This window comes from Vombatus ursinus, unplaced genomic scaffold, assembly GCF_900497805.2.
Source record: "Vombatus ursinus unplaced genomic scaffold, bare-nosed wombat genome assembly UNPS02014801.1, whole genome shotgun sequence".
Lineage (NCBI taxonomy): Eukaryota > Metazoa > Chordata > Mammalia > Diprotodontia > Vombatidae > Vombatus > Vombatus ursinus.
The window spans coordinates 15,250,591-15,267,204 of record NW_020954579.1 but is presented as its reverse complement, the minus strand read 5'-3'; the positions used below and the strand labels follow the sequence as shown (position 1 = coordinate 15,267,204).

The 16,614-nt window shown below is 38.6% G+C and overlaps 1 protein-coding gene across 2 annotated transcripts in view; it reads right to left on the bottom strand.

Moving 5' to 3' along the window:
- Positions 1-15,205, bottom strand: part of GRB2 (growth factor receptor bound protein 2) — a 108,341-nt gene extending 93,136 nt beyond the window's left edge. The window contains exons 1-2 of one of the 2 annotated variants that reach the window (XM_027872789.1): positions 15,114-15,205; positions 7,236-7,463 (exon numbers count right to left, since the gene is read on the bottom strand). In XM_027872789.1, the coding sequence (XP_027728590.1) occupies positions 7,236-7,313 (78 nt within the window). In that variant the 5' untranslated portion in view covers positions 7,314-7,463; positions 15,114-15,205. Of the gene's footprint in view, positions 1-7,235; positions 7,464-9,461; positions 9,537-15,113 lie in introns of those variants that run through there. The other variant, XM_027872790.1, reaches the window with a different exon arrangement.
- Between the last annotated feature and the right edge of the window lie 1,409 nt (positions 15,206-16,614).

Sequence of the window (16,614 nt, the reverse complement as noted above, 5' to 3'; positions counted from 1 at the left end):
CACTTTTGGACAGGTCTAATTGTTAGGGTACTTTTTTCTGACATCAAGTCAAGATCATCTTTAAACAACCACCTAACGGGGGGCAGCTAGGAGGTGCAGTGGATAGAGGACCGCCCCTGAAGTTAGGAGGACCTGAGTTCAAATCCAGCCTCAGACCAAACACTTGACACCTACTAGCTGTGTGACCTTGGGTAAGTCACTTAACCCCGATTGCATCACCAAAAAAAAAAAAAAGATTAGAAAAATAAATAAACAACCATCTAACTGCTTCCAGTTCTGCCCTCTATAAGGCTAAGCAGAGAGTCTAATCCCACTTCCATATGACAACTCTTAAAATAATGATTAAGTTATCATCTGAACTTCCTTCTAAGAGTGGGAGAAAGGGAAAGAGATTTCAGTAGAGGAGAAAATAAGAAATAAAAAGATAGGAATGCCAACAGCGTTTTTACCAACACACCACACACTACTTCTAGATTTTTCAGGAACCCTAGGGTAGTATGATCATTAGAGTTGACAAAGAACTGATGAGAGTAACCTCCAAGTTCAACTAGTAGGGTTAGGAGGGGAAAAACAAGTAGAAAAGGTAGAACCTTTGATGAAGAAAGAAGAGAAGGAAATGTGCCGCATATATTTGGGAAATAGATAGTCAACATCAATTGCCTCAGGGGCAACATAGCACCAGTGCCACCCTGACATAGAGTCATTTCCTTGCACTCTTACACATAGGTCTTTAAGCCAGCTGCCCTACACCCACCCCCTTCCCCCAGTGCTGTGTAGGAACTGAAAGTACATTCTCAGCACCTGCTATTTGGAAACAATCTATTCAGCTGACAGGAAAAAATTAGCACAGTAAAAGGAAAACAAGTAATTTGAAATTAGAGAACCCGAACAAGGAACTTTCTTCCATACATGAGGATTCAATGTGGTCTTTCAGCTTTGACATTTAATCAATATAGAAGGAAACCAAGAATTCGACTTCTATGATCAAAGAAATCCCACTACAAGTATATATTGGGACAAAGTACCTGAAACCTCAACAGTAGTGTGTTCATATCAATTGCCTTTCATTTCAGCTTGTAGTTCATCCTTGCAACCACCTGAAATTAGAAGACTTTGCTAAATTTCAAGAACCATGACTACGAAAAATTCTGACCAGCCAAATCTTAGAACAAATTTTTGACTCTCCATCTTTTATAAGTAATCATCAGCCCATAGATCAGGTATATGTCATAAAAGAGCTCCTATTTTTCAGGATGATATTCATTTGGACATGTAATGAAAGTGGACAAATGAGTAATTTCTACCAATACCACTGCGTGAAATTAAGAAAAAAGCAGTCAAAAGTCCCATTAATTTTTTTCTACCTCTCTATGCTTACCATCACCATGCCAGCCCAAAATTTCATTCATCTGATTACAATTTTGAAGCTAGCCTCCCCAATTATAGACTTCCCTCCCTCTAATCTAAATCCTACTAATCTATATTAACCTTCCTTAATCACCAATTTCATCTACTAAACAGTAAACTAAATGAGGGCAGGGAATGAGTTATCTAAAAACTTTGAATTTTCTCCAGCATCTAGCAGAGGCATCTGGACACAGTAGTCATTAATTGTTGAATTAATCACATTCCTCATTCCCAGCTCAGAAATCCTTCAATTAGTCCCTAGTCCTACATGTCCATCTAATCTCTGCCTATCTGATTTTTCAGGGTCTCTATAAATCTGTCTTCATCTTCTAATTCAACTTTATTTCCCACTACTCCTTAACATAAATACATATCCAATCAGGTTAGTTCTCTTCACATCCTGCATATGCTCACATTCTTTCCAAGACCCCCAATAGACACCCCTTAAGTGTTTCCATCAAAGTCCACCTCAAGTGGGAGGAGCCCAGCTCCTCCACAAAGCCTTCACAGACCTTTCCACCTCAGAAAGACCTCAAGTTTATGCAACTCCTCTTATAAATCTTTATCAAACATTTCAGTATTTCACAACATACTATCTCATACTATTCCTTGTTTCATGTGAGCTTTGTGTCTCCCACCCCCAATGAGATCCTAAGCCACATAAAGTTAGAAAAAAGTCTGATACTTTCTATATCTTTCACACTCACAGTACTTGACACATTGTAGGTGCTCAATAAATGCATCATTGATTTAAACAGTCTATACTTCTGAAGGAAGAAGTCACATTAAGTACAAGAACTCTTAAATTTTATTTCTATCAGCTTTATAGAGATTAGGTAAAAGGTGATGCTGGATAGAGTAGATTGTACCTGACTGGTTCTTTGCTTCACAGTTCAGCTCAAAATTCTGAGTCCAAATGAATATAGGCCAAGTAGTCCACTTGGTACCTTCTATATGCAAGGCATTGCAAATACAAAAATAAACAAAAGACTATATATTTCCTACCTTCATGTAATTCATCTAATTGTACGTTAGAATGTGATGATTTGATAGCAGTGAAACAAAAATGGTAGAAAGATTTAAGGATGGAAGAATACCTTCTGGCTAGAGGACAGACAGGTTTACATATAGAAATGAGAGGTTTAATGGAGTAAGTGGTACACAAGGGCACAGGGAAGGATATAAGCAAATTGATGATACCAGAAGAGGACAGAAAAGACTGAATTGGACTGACGTCCAATTTGTTTAGAACACAGAATGAAGAAAGGTAGAGTAAAATAAAGCTAGAAAACTAGGGTAGATCCTGACTGTAAAATGATCTGAATGTGAGTCTAAGTTTTAGTTTACCCAATGAGCAATGGAAAATTCTTGAAGATTTTTGAGAAAGAAAATGAACTGATCAGATTTGTGCATTGGAATTACTTTGTCAGCAGTGTGAAAGGCACATTAGAAAAAGGAAAGGCTGAAGGTAGGTATATCAGTTATAGGGCTACTATATCTTAAACTTGGGTGGAGAGGAAGAGACAGATACAGAAGTATTGAGGAGACAAAAACAGGATTTAGCAGATGATTAAATGGGGGGAGGGGGTAGAGAGGAGTGGCTTTGAGGTTTTAAGCCCAAGTGACCTGGAAATAGTGATATCACTAACAGAAATAAAAAAATTAGAACATGAAGGGAGCAAGTTTAAGGAAGCATATTAATTTAATTTTGGACAAGCTGAGTGTGAGATTTTTTAATAGAATAGAAAAAATCCTGAATTTTGGAGTGAGAAGACTTAGATTCAAATCCTGCTTCCAACAGGTTCTATGCATCTTTGGGCAAGTTATTTCACTTCTCTGGTTCTCAGTTTCTTTATCTATAAAATGAAAGGAGTGGATTGGATGGCTTTGGAGGTCCCTTCTGGCTTTGAATTTTAAATCCTAGAAATGCTCCATAGGTAACAGAAAATTATTTGCAACAACTACAAAAATGCAAATGAGAAAAACAACAATAATAACCATAACAAGAGAAACTGAATGCTGTGAAATTATAATGACCAAGTATAGCCCAAAAGAAAAGAGTATACTGTCTCTCCCTTTTTTGTAAAGATGGAAGAATACAGAGGTGGAACACACCTAGCACTGAGACTTTATTAAAGTATTGGTTAGTTTTGCTGAACTAATTTTTCTTCTCTCTCTTCTTTGTTGGAAGAAATAGTTCTCTGAGAGTAAAGAAAAGGAGGGATATACTGGGAAATGAAGGTGATACAAAAACAAAAGATACCAATTAAAAGAAAAACCACAGCTGTCTCAGTATCAGATTCCAGAATAAGCCTACACACACACAAACAAAAAAAAAAGTATGTATATATGGTACGTATAAGTAATGGGACTAAATCTCAGTAAAGAAGTATAGAATTTGGTGACATCTGAAGCCACAGAAGTAGTTTAGTATACCAACAGGGAAAGGCCAAAGACCAGACTTTGATGAATACATACACTTGGGGTTAAGAAAGAAGAAGATGAACCAATGAAAAAGACGGCAAAGAAGTGATCAAAGAGGAAGAGAACCCAGGAGAGTCACAGAGACTAAAGGGAGAAGAAATCCTCAAGAAAGAATGAGAATGTCAAATGCTATTAAAAGGTCAAAGAAAATGAAGAGACAGAAAAGGCTACTGGATTCAACAAACAGGAGGTTGCCAATAACTTTATAAAGAACAGTTCAGCAAGATGGAATAATTCTATTCTAGAGTAGTTCCAGGAAATCTAGCCCAACTCTGTGTCATTCCTTAGCCCCCAGAAGACAGAAACAATTTTTAGGTTGTTCTACATTTGGGTCTGCTGTAGGGTCTATTTTATTATAAAAGTCATGGGATCATCCAGAGCCCACCTTATGGAAGATGGGGGAAGGAAATCCAAATTTCTCTAGCTTCCTTGGGATCTTTCAAGCCTAGGTTCATAACTAGTCTAAATAAGAGCAATTTCCTTCATTCTTATATATCCCAAGTGGAGCCAATTTATATTAGCCTGGAAGAGACAGGGAGTTGGCACATTTCTCCTCATAGACTCAAAGATAATCTAATCCTCTCAGACAGATGAGAACACTGAAGCCAAGAGAGGTGAAATGATTTGACTAAAGTCACACAATTAGTCTGGTGAAAAAGCTAGGAATATATAGCACAGGTCTTACAGCTCTAAGCCAGGATTAATTCCACTAAACCATGTTATCTCTTCTGAAAAGACATTTATGAAACAGTAAATCCACCATATAAGAATGAATATTAAAATGTCATATTGCACAGGAAAAAACAATCAAGATTATTCTCTGAGGTAGCTGGTGAGAAATAGTAGACAGGATTTCTGTCTTCTCAGTTCCAGTTGGCAACTAATAACTCCAAAGCCTTCTATATTTCATCAAATAGGATCACCCAACATTTATTAGCAAAGTGTATACAAATGCTGATTTCAACATGTACACATACAATTCGAGCTACTGTTTTATGTCCCAAACATCTTTAGAAAGCGAAAGTCACAAAAAGTATAAAAGCCAAATTACTAAAATGGATCCAGTTATTTTTAAGTAATTAAAAGAAAAACTATATGCTTTGTACTAATTGCTCCCAAAGAAGAGAGAGTAATTTTCTTCTTCATTTAGCTGTTTTAGAGAGTTATGAGTCAAGAGGCAACCATCTTCATTCATTTTTGGAGTTAAGCCACAAGATTACTAACAAACTGCTATTCAATTGAGACTAGAATATGTGGCTATGCAGTAATGGCACTATGACTTCATATTCAAGTTATCTACTAAAATGACAATACGTGAATCTTACACTTTTGTACTTTGAGAAAGAAAACAGTTACATTCTGATTGGCCTTTTAAAATATCAAACACATTTCTATGAAAAGATTATTTAGCTCTCTGAAAGCACTATACACATATGCTTTTGGGGAAATGTCAAACAGCATTGTTTTTCTTAACTAGAGTACCACTCTTTTAAGAGGGTCAAAGAAGAATTATACACTTCCTTTGGGACACACAGATCATCTCGGTTAACAAAGTGCTTCTGACTCATGGCTGTGGTTACCACATGTAAATTTTCAGAAACTTTCTGGATAAGTAGGGCTCAAGTTCTTTGATCCTCAGTGCTGAATATACAACAAGCAGAATCTAGACAGTAATCCAGAATGTCAGACAATCATATTCAACTCTTGAGAATAGGTTTTCATTAAGAAATCAGTTTGCATAAATAAAACCAAAGCCTAAAAGAGACTTCTGTCAAATCTAAAATATGTTGGTTTTAAGAAGCTAATGGTACTGAGTTAACAAACATGTTATCAGTTGAAATCAGTAATCACTTTATAAATGTTTGAAGTAAACCTGTTCAGATATTTTCAGTGCCTTCAAAAAATTATTACTCTAAAAAGTAAAGATCTATGTCATTATAAATTCTAGTACCAGTGCTATTTGTTGCAAACCATTTAAATTATATGTCAAGGGGTTCAATTTCACAAGAACTTTTAAAAAAAAACCTGTTCTCAAAATTTTGTTTCTTCCTTTTTTAAAGGTCAAGCGCCTACGGAATTTGAACCTAACTTTTTTTTTAAAAACTAAGAAGAACCATGTTGTGAGGACCACCCCAAAACTCAACCTTACATCTAGACTGTGGGGAACGGGAAAAATAGATCATTTTAACCATAATCATACAGGACTGAAAAAGTCACAAGCACTCTTACAACAGGCTATGTTTCTGCATCATCACTTTCTTCCTCTTTAGAAAATTTCACGAGTTTCTTTCAGTCACAGTAGAGAGGCAAGTTCCTAATAATACCGAAGCCACAAGACTACAGTTCAGATAAGCAGAAGTAAAAATTACATTAAAAAAAACCTCAAATGACCAAACACTAAACTTTAAAATCTCTACATTTAAAGGTGACACACTGTTCTATACACCCACAGCTGTAAAAGTAAATTATACATCTAAAAGGGCAAAGCTGCTATAGTCAATTGTGTAAACAATATAATTAACATGTGCCAGGTGGAAAGAAAATCCTAGTGTAAATAGTGGGGCTCAAAATGAGTTGCAAACGTGTAGAAGCTTATTTTTAAACTGTCAGCAAGTTTCTTTTCTGCAATTACAGTATATTATGGGGTAATTGCTTCCCAAGTTTCTTATAAGAAAATAAAAATCTGACTTTTGCAAGAGCAAGTTAACTGCCTTATTATTTACCCCTCAAGATGACTATTCTCTTAAAGGGATGAAAATACACAGCCAATACTCTTTTATCAAGGTCTGGCATGTATTCTAACCTTCCTAAAATCTGGGAACAAATAATTTCTCAAGTGGAAAGGATCTCCTCGCTACTCTCAACTTCAATACCATGGAAAAGCAAAGTTCATGACTATCATATAAAATGATGCTAACTTGATGCTTTTGTACAATTCAGTTTGATATCAATCCTTCAAATCTAGGCCACTAAAATCTCTTTCTAAGGCACTCTTGAAAAATGTTTCCACTTTGACCAGCTCAATCAATTTATCCAATCATACTGCTTTGATTTCACTTAGAGAAATCTCTGATGTTAAATCCATGTATACCAACAAAGGAAAGAGTTAGAATAAATGCTTGTCAATTGACTGAAGCAATCAAGGCAGTTTAGAAAAACAACATATCATACAAACTTCAAAGTGATAATAAACATTTCATTCAGCAGTTACCTCCATCTATCCAGATTAAATAAGAGAGTAAAAATACTGTGAAAATGGAAAACCAAGCAATGCTTCTTTAGATCTCTGGGTAAGAAAGGTTGGTGGGCTAGAGGAGGGACTAGTACTAAGCATCAACCCTTACCTTGAGGATGTCACCCCTTTTGAAGCTCAACTCATCATCTGCAGTGGCTTTGAAGTCGTATTTGGCGATGGCTTCCATGCTGAGAGCTGCTAAATGCTCAGCAGCTTGGGGCAGGAGGGAATGGAGACTTCCCTGCTACAGCAGCCGACTATCTGGGCTCAGACTCTCCTCCCTCCCTGAGATCTGATTCGCTGGGAACTGCCTGTAGAGGAGATGTGAGATTCTGCCCTGAAAGAAGGATAAAAGATAACAAGTGAGAGTCGAGAGTGGCCCCCATCAATGGTAGCCCCAACCTAACAATACAGCAGACTATATTGAGCCTTCATATCCCCTGGCTTGGCCCTCCAGACTGAAGTTCCCACTCCGCTCCTTCTTCCTCTTTTTAACCTCAGCTCTAGGGCCCAAATGACAATAAATTGGCCAATGGCAGCATCTGTTTAAGGTACTCCATTCCAGACTTGTTTCTTCTTAACTGGCTACATAACCAGGAACCTTGATCAAGTCTTCCTCCCTCCCTATCCCACTTCCCACCTAAAATTTAGAACATGAAAATCTTCCCATGAGAGAAGAGACAGCAATCCCCAAGTTGAGTCTGTTCTCCAAAACCAACCCTTCTTCTATTCTCCCCCATTGGAAAACCTGCTGTAAGACCTCATGGGAACCTAAGGTTGGCTGGGTGCCATTTCTCAACAACCAAATCAGAGAATAAGTTTCAGACAGAATGCTTTTCTTACTCTACTCCCATTCCCCAGCAGGAGGGGGCTAAGCCTATCTTCAAAGACTAGAAAATGAAGAAAGAAGAATGAATAAAGAGCTTACCCTAAATAAGTTTAAAAGAAAAGGTACTTCAAGAGATTGCTTTCCTGGTATCATTTGTCACCTATAGCCAGAACAACAGCCATCCCACTTGTCCCACAGCACAGTCCCAAGGAATTATGACCAAAGCTCAAAGCTTCTTTGCTTTCAAAGACAGGTGCCCAAGTATGCCTCCTTTAACAGAAAGAGATACCCACAGAGATTGAGGTCCTTCTTTAAAAGGATCACTTGGTTTAGAGGTGAAAGAGACCTGAGAGACCATTTATTGCAAACCCCTCACTTTGGAGCTGATGAAGCACGGGCCTAGAAAGGTTAAGTGACTTGCGTAACATTGGAGAGCTCCAATGTTATGCAATGTAGCAGAGATGCAATTCCAATCCAGGTCCTTCCACTGACTACCATACACTTCCTACTATATCCACTACAAGGTACCTTTTACCTCCCATCTTGAGAAAATCAGCTAGGGATCAACATCTTGAAAGAACACAACATATTCCTCCTCGGCAAGAATGAATCATGTCTGGGGGCAGCTACATGGCACAGTTGATAAAGCACCAGCCCTGGAGTCAAGAGTTAAAACATTTGACACGTACTAGCTGTGTGATCCTAGGCAAGTCACTTAACCCCAGCTGCCTTGGGGAAAAAAAAATGAATCTCATCTAACTGACCTGACAGACTAAAATCCAAATTCAAGCCTAACAACTATTTAAGAGCCTACTATGTATAGCACACTGTGCTAAGTACTAAGGAAGCCAAAGGTTAGATAATGCACAAAAGATAAGATTCCTGCCCCAAGGAGTTTCCATTCTAGAAGGAAGCTACATCATAGGTAATACCAAATAATACACAGGTGTCTCTTACGAGAGGTGTAAAGTAAATGAAGGAGGGAGATGGAGAGAAGAGACCAAGGAAGGCTTTATGGAAGAGGTACTGATTGAATTGGGCAGGAAATTAAAGTAGGGGAGAGGGTACTCTAGGAATAGGAAAAAAACAGCAAAAGCAAACATGGGGACAGAAAGAGCAGGTTGAGAAGACTGTTAAAGGCCTTTCTAAACAATACTTACTATCCAACTCATAGAGTAGTTGTGAAGAAAGCAATTTGCAAACTTTAAAGCTATAAAAATGTGTTACTGAAGATCAGTTTGAACTTAAAAGATACTAGGAAGCTACTGAAAGATGTTTAAAAGACTGACACAATTGTAGATACATAACATTAATTATCAGCAATGAGGTAGGTGAAAGTTAAAAAGGGAAGACCTATTAGGCTACTGCAATTGGGCTTATACAGAGATGGCAGCAGTGGGACTAGGAAGGAAGGAGGTAAGAGATATCATCAGATTAGAAAATAAGACTGAGTAATGCTTTGGCCATTAAAGATGAGGGAAATGTATGAAAGGTAAGGTTTCAAACCTGGAGTACTGGGTAAGTGGTGCTGCCACTGACATTCAAAATGGATTTTCTTTCAAAATTGGAAGTTCCAGGCATCTGGAGGAATAAATATGGGAGAAGGCCAAGCATCAGATCCTCACACAGGACTGTCCCAATAAAAAGAAGTTTTTTTTCCCAGAGCAAGGAGACATAAAATAGTTACTATAATTAGCAGTTGAACAAGTGGCTTAGTTCTTTTGCCACAGCAAGTATAGAAAGGACTTTAAAATATCCCTTCTAAGGAGAAAGTGAATCTCAGCTAAGTTAATACACCATGAAAACTTAGCTTTTGTGAGATGAGGAGAGAATACTAGCTTACTTTTACACTGTAATTCTCATTCTTGTGCCGTCACTATGCTCATAACAAAGAAAAAAATAGCACTTGGCACTGCCACAATTATAGAATAGGGACAGATATTTATAGTGACACCTAGATCAGATAACAAGCACCCCTGAGAGCTCTTAGGAGGGGTACAGATGATTATTATCTTTGTTCTCCTACAAGTTAGCAATTAGAACATTATTCTGACTGACACAGTTGCAATTGGCCTAGTCCTGCCAAGTGGGAATATCAACACAGGGTTAAGGTTGGGCCATAGATTTTACAAATGGAAGAAGTTATCAGGAAGGCCTGAGTCGGCTTGAAATAAAAATCTGGGGGTTCTAAAGACCTTTTGCTGCATGTAAGAAAGAAATTTTTACAGAAGCAGAGACATGACAAAGATATAGCCTGTGAAGGAAGGAACTATGCTGAATTGGGATTAAAAAGCAAGAGTACTAACCACCACCAAAAAAGCTATTATTTGGAATATCTGCTCAATTCAAAGCTTTTTTAAAAATATGGCTCCAGATTAAGATCCTAAGACCCTAAGAAACAGGCACTATTTTGGAGAAACTAGCCAACCAATGATATAACTGCACATAGTAAACAGAGCAAAGGGCTTATCTACTCTTTCAGACACCTGCCAATTTACTCCAATGACCTCAAGAATAATTTCCAACACTGAGTTGGGAGGGCAACCTCTAATTCAAGGCTACATTATATATGCCGAGTTAACCTACCCTAATTGATTCATCAAAGAATGTTCCACCAGAAGGAACCTCAAAGAGTTAGTTTGACCTCTTCATTTTAGAAATGACAGACCCTAGATTAATAAAGTGATTTATCCAAAGTGATACTAGTTAGCCACAGAACTAGGCCTAGAACCTGAGAATACTGGTTCCCAGTCCAGAACCCTTGCTCTATTTCACACCTAAGAAAGGGCCTGTATTTAACAAAGGGCATGCTACAATGTTAACCATATTTAAAGGTATTTCAAGATTCAAGACAACAATAATCACTTTATTTGGGGCTTTAAGATTTGCAAAGCACTTTGTACAGCATGAAATTTGTTTTCGGACACTGATTTTGGTTCTGATTACCCAGTCTGAATTACCTGAAGGTTTCTGCAGACTCTAAAAGCCACAAATTCGACCAGCAAATTGTTACTATGTAAAACCTGATTTGATTGACACAAAAAACAAGACACCAAACCAAATTAGCATTAATGTTGACGCGCCAAAGAAAAATTTACATGCCATATATGAAATTTAGAGAAGCATCCTGGATGTGGCACTCACAATGATAAATTTAGTGAAGGTTATTAGAACATTCACCATAAACAACTTCACAGCAAATTTATCTAATGTAAGCCAATTTTCCTTGGCGAAAAAGATTCAAAAGGGTGTGTCCTTCTGAAGATGAGAAGGAAAATTCCACCCCTGATTAAGCAAAACGAAAATTTTAAATAACTAAATAGATGCAATCTGAAATCTAAGACTTAGAATCTAAATAGACTTTAATGAGAAATGTTTTGCTAACTGTAATATCTGTAATATCATCATCCCATTCTCCTGGGATAATGGATAAAAAAAGGGATAAAAAAAGCTCTTAACAATGATATTAAACATACTTCTGAAATTGACCTTTCCTATATCACAGTAAACAATAACGTTTTATTACTTTTATTCATGTACAACTACATGATTATACAATGTTTTCAAAAGAAGTCCATACAATTTTTTTTGCTGAATTTTTCCCTCTTTCATTTAATTCTCTTCTCTTGCAAATTCACAAGAAGGGAAATCCCTAAAACTTACTGTACCATGATCAACTAATCAGGTCCAATTCACTGTAAGTATCCTATAAGAGTCAACAAGTTCCTTATCTGAGTGTTCCTGTTTCCTTGATGAAGTCTCATTTTTTTGTTGAAAATAACAAAAAAATCCTAACTAGCAAAAAAAAAAAACCAATTAGGTAAGAAAACTAAGAAGCTCTTTTAGTGGACCTTTTGAAGAAAAACACATCACTGTAGTAATAGAATCAAATAAATATTTAAATATACAAAAGTTAATTATACATAATAATGAAAAATCACCAAGTAGGTTTCAAAATATTATTTCCAAATATAAAGGAACTGTAAAGTTCAAATAATGAAGCTGGTTTCCACAGGAGAGTTTCTAATGACTTTATAATTTATGGTAGTACAATATGGACACCTTAACCAGATTGTAAAATTTCCACTCTTAATGCAGTACTACAAGTGTTATATGACAAAAAAAAATTATGCAATCTTCACATTAGTTGTCACAAATGAGAAGTACCAAAAATGAGAAATCTCATGTAGCCTAAGCAGAAGCCCATTCCTAGAAAATTATTATGAATTAAATAAATAATGAGATTAAATTTGTCCCACAGGAAAATCAGACCTCTACTCTGAATTGTTTCATCTTTCCCAAATTAATAGCTTTCTTTTTTCCCAATCTGTGCCCTAAGACCAGAAAAGTATTGGGTAGGAATTCTATTTCATAGCTCAATTAGCATATTACTGGTGCTTGATTATCTAAAGAATAGAGAAAAGAAACAATGAAAAGGACATACAAGTACTCCTAACCAGAATTGGAATTAGCCATAAAGCTAGTAGTGACCTAAGGTGTAAGGGGAGGAAAGAGGTTGCAGTAGCTGCTTTAACATTACTTTTAATACATAAATCCCTTTTTATTGATGTCTTTTGTTTTTATATCACATTCATTTCCAAATGTATTTTTCCACTCTTCCCCTACCCTGAGTGCCTTGTTTTAAAATATATATAAAGAAAAAAAGATAAACAAAAATCCATCCACCTGACAGTATATGCAATATTCCATACCCATAACCACTACCACCTCAACCTCTCATGAAAGGAAGGAGGTGAAATCCATACATTTTTAATGGCAGGACCTGTCTCCTAGGAAGGTAGGCATTTTGTAGTTAAGATATATGTGTTAAGAGAATGGAGTATACACTAACCACAACCATAGAAGAAGTGAATGAGAATGATTGGACAAAGAGTCCTGACAAAGACAGAGGAGGCAACTGAAAAATTATGATATTTTATATCCATGAAATTAATTTAAATGTAGTTACAATTACTAAGCAAAAATACATGTATTACAAGGAAATCTTAAAGCCTCAGATGGGTTTAGACCTCGACCAGAAACCATAAATGCTTTGTCCTGGCGTGGTATACAAATCATAAGATCTTAACATCTGAACGTTACAGCCCCAAAAAGAAAGCTGATGTCTCTCCAGGACAGAGCTTCCTCAATTATTTTTTATATATGGATTTTTTTTTTGTCTAGGACTGACTAGGGGGTTCTCAAGGACTAGACAAAGAAAATGATGATAATATGAACAGAGAGGACCTGATCACAGTAAATAAATGTATATAACTACCAAGGGCACACTTTAATTGATCCACCATTGGCCTAAGGAAGCTATTTTCTACCAAGGTTTTCATGTTCTAATACATGAATTTACAATTGAAGAGGGCCTACAAGAATGTCAGGTCCCTTACTCAAGCCTTCATTTTTAAAAATTCACAGCTGAATCAGTCCCAAATCCATATCGCTCTCAGAAACCCTAGAATAATCTGATCCTTAATATAATGGTGTCCTACACAGGCAAAGAGAAAGGCCCTTCCAGGGTACAGCAAACACAAAGGCCCATCCTAGAGTGAAAGAGATTAGAAGAAAATCAATACAAATGACATGAGAGAACTACACTTATGACCTACGGCAGTGTCAATTACTTAGGGATGAATTCAATCCTTTGAGTCCACTAAATCCCCAGAGAGGAGCCTGAGTCTCACATGCATCTCTGGCAACCCTTCTGGTTGAATGAAAGAATATAGTGGAATGCATATAGCATCTGGCTTGGTCCTTCTCAAACTGAAAGACAGTTACAGCTACATTGAGTAGGTGGAAGAATAGGAACTGCAAAGTTAAAATTTGATCTTTTTTCCTAAAGAAAAAAAAAAAAAACTCAAGCAAGCAGAAAATTGACGGTGCATGTGAACAAAAAGAAATCTATTAATAGTGAAATGCTGATATCCATAGGGCCCTGAATAGAAATGAGTTAAAGATTAGAGGATAACCAAAATTAGTTACACGATACATGTGCAGGGAGGGGTCAAACAGTAAAAAGTGTGTATGGAAAGGCGGTACTCATAAAGACTGAAATACCAAAATCCAGAAATTCTTTTTCTAACATACCTGGTCAATTGTTTTCAATTTAAGACAAAATAGTATCTGAAACTAAGATTTAATGCATACTCCATAGTTTCTTCTTCAAACTGAATTTCATATTACTACCTTTTGTGAAGATGCCCAGAATTATTTTCTAAACAGGTTGTGCTTTAAATCAGTTTTAGATCAAAAGCTTTCCAAATAAAATTTCTAATAATTGATTTTATTCTCCCTACCTGCCCCACTTCCTTACTTCAATCATACCAAATACTTCTTTTTCCCCAGTGACGCTAGTTTAAAAAAAAAAACAAAGCCACAGAACCAAATGCATTTCAAATGGTTTCCCTATCCTTTCTTCCTAGACAAATGCAGGTTTCTTGGTGAGTTCTCCGAAGTTCAGGAAAAATAAAAAAATCAAAATCCTTTCTGATACCAGACAGCAGGTGACAGAGAGGTGAGCGCCGAGCCTGTCAGAGAAGGGGCATCCCCACCACCCTGGAAGTCTCTTCTGAAACCCCTGCTTCCTGCACTAAGGCTGACACAGAGAATTATTAGTCATTTGCCGTAATAGTTATCAGAATACAGTAAAGGATTTCTGCTTCTCCTGGCTTTGGTCTCCACACGCTCAAACCAAAGACAGACACAAAATGAAATCAAGAATCCCCCAGCGGGGGAGCTGCACAGCCTCTTCTCTGGGGGTCCCAGCATGGGAGAGAGCGGGCGTTGGAGGAAGGGAAGTCCCCAAGGACCAGACGGGGGATGGTCCTTAAAGAGGGGGTCACTCGGCATAGAGCCAAGGGGTTGGGGGGTAGGGAGGCCGTCCCGGAGGGAGGTGTCAGTGCAGGTAGGGACGGCTGCCCCCCGGTCGGCCGCTTCCCACCCGTGGGCGGGGTGAAGGAACGGAGGCACCGGTTCTTCCTACACCCACACAGGAGGTGCCACAGCCCCGCTGCCCGAGGCGGCCCTGAGGCTCAGGACCCGGCCTCCCCCTCAGGGCCGCCTCCCCGAGGAAAGGGAAGAAAAAGAAGTTGGGGGTGGGGAAAGAGCCGGGCCCTGCCCTAGCATCCCCGCCCGCCGCCCCACACTCACAGTGGCGCCGAGCTCCCGCTCTCCGCCCCGCCGGCCCGTCCACCCGCAGTTAGCGGCTGCCGAGATCCCGGCGCTCCCCGCAGAGCAGCGCCCGCCGCCGCCCGGTAGCCGCAGCACCAGAGCCGCCTCGCTTCCGCTCCTCCGCTGTACTCCCGCGAGAACTTCCTCTCCTCCGTCGGCCCGGCCAGGCCCCGCCCCCCCGGGAGACTTCCCTCTTCCTCTCCTTATCCCCCTCCCCCCGCCACCCAGTAAAAGGGGCCCCAGAGCGCAAGCGTTCATTCCCCGGCCCTGCCCAGCAGGTGGGGAAACCTCGGAGTCTCCCTCTGCGCAGGCGCAGATGCAGGCGCTGGCCCCGGACCGCCTCCGAGCAGGTGTCAAGGGGCAGGCGGGCAGGCATCAACCCTTCCCCCACCTCCTAAAGGAAGCTGGAACTGTTTTCAGAACCAGAGCAAAGACGCCACCTCCTGCCCTCAAGACTTCCCTCTCGCCTTCTCGAAGTGGTTTGTAACTCTTTCATACCCTTGATCGTTTTCCGCCCCCCTTTTGCTGACATCGCACCGACTAGAAATTGTAAAAGATGAAAGCTAACACATCGCCCACTATTAGAATACCCTAAGGATGATAAGAGATAAGGTAGGGGGAAAAGACTTCTCTGTGCAAAAAAATGTTCATACTGGTATCATTCCTAATAGGAAAAAAAGAACCTGGAAATAACCTAGATATCTAAAAGATGTGGGAATGACTGAATAAATTATGGTACATGAACGGAATGGAATAACACAATTTAAAAAATATTGACATATATAAAGTGGGGGAAGGAAAGAGAATCAGAATACTCTGACGACTATGTAAAGCAAATGCCTAAAAATTACTTAATAGAAAAAAACTGATTCAAAAGGAGAAATGGAAACAAAAAGGACGTTTTTGTTATTGTTAAGGTATACAACTTTTTAGACAAATTGTACATAATAGAATTTACAGTATTAATTATGTACCATTCTCTCTGGAATATCCCCTGACTAGAATTCATACTTGAGATTGGGTCCCCAGAGGATAGCTGATACTCTCAAGTTATAGAGTACAGACTGTGGGTACTTACTCCTACAACTACAATTCAAGAACTTCCACTGGTGTGCTTACCATTAACAGTTACTTAGACATAATTAGCTCTTAGCAAAGGTATTTAACTAAGATAGCATAATCAAGTCAATAAGTATCAATTTATTAAGTATCTACTATGTGCCAGGCACCCTGCCAAGCTCTGAGAATATGAAGAAAAGTAAAAACCCCAAAACAGTTCCTGTCTCCAAGGAATTCACAATCTGATGGGGGAGACAACAGGCAAATGACTTATCTACAAACAAGATATATACTGGATAGATTGGAGGAAATCATAGAGGGAAGGCATTAGCATTGAGGGGGACCAGGAAAGGCTTCTTATAGAATGTGGAATTTTAGCTGAGTTTTGAAGGAAGCCAGGAGGCCAGAGTGAGAAGGGAGA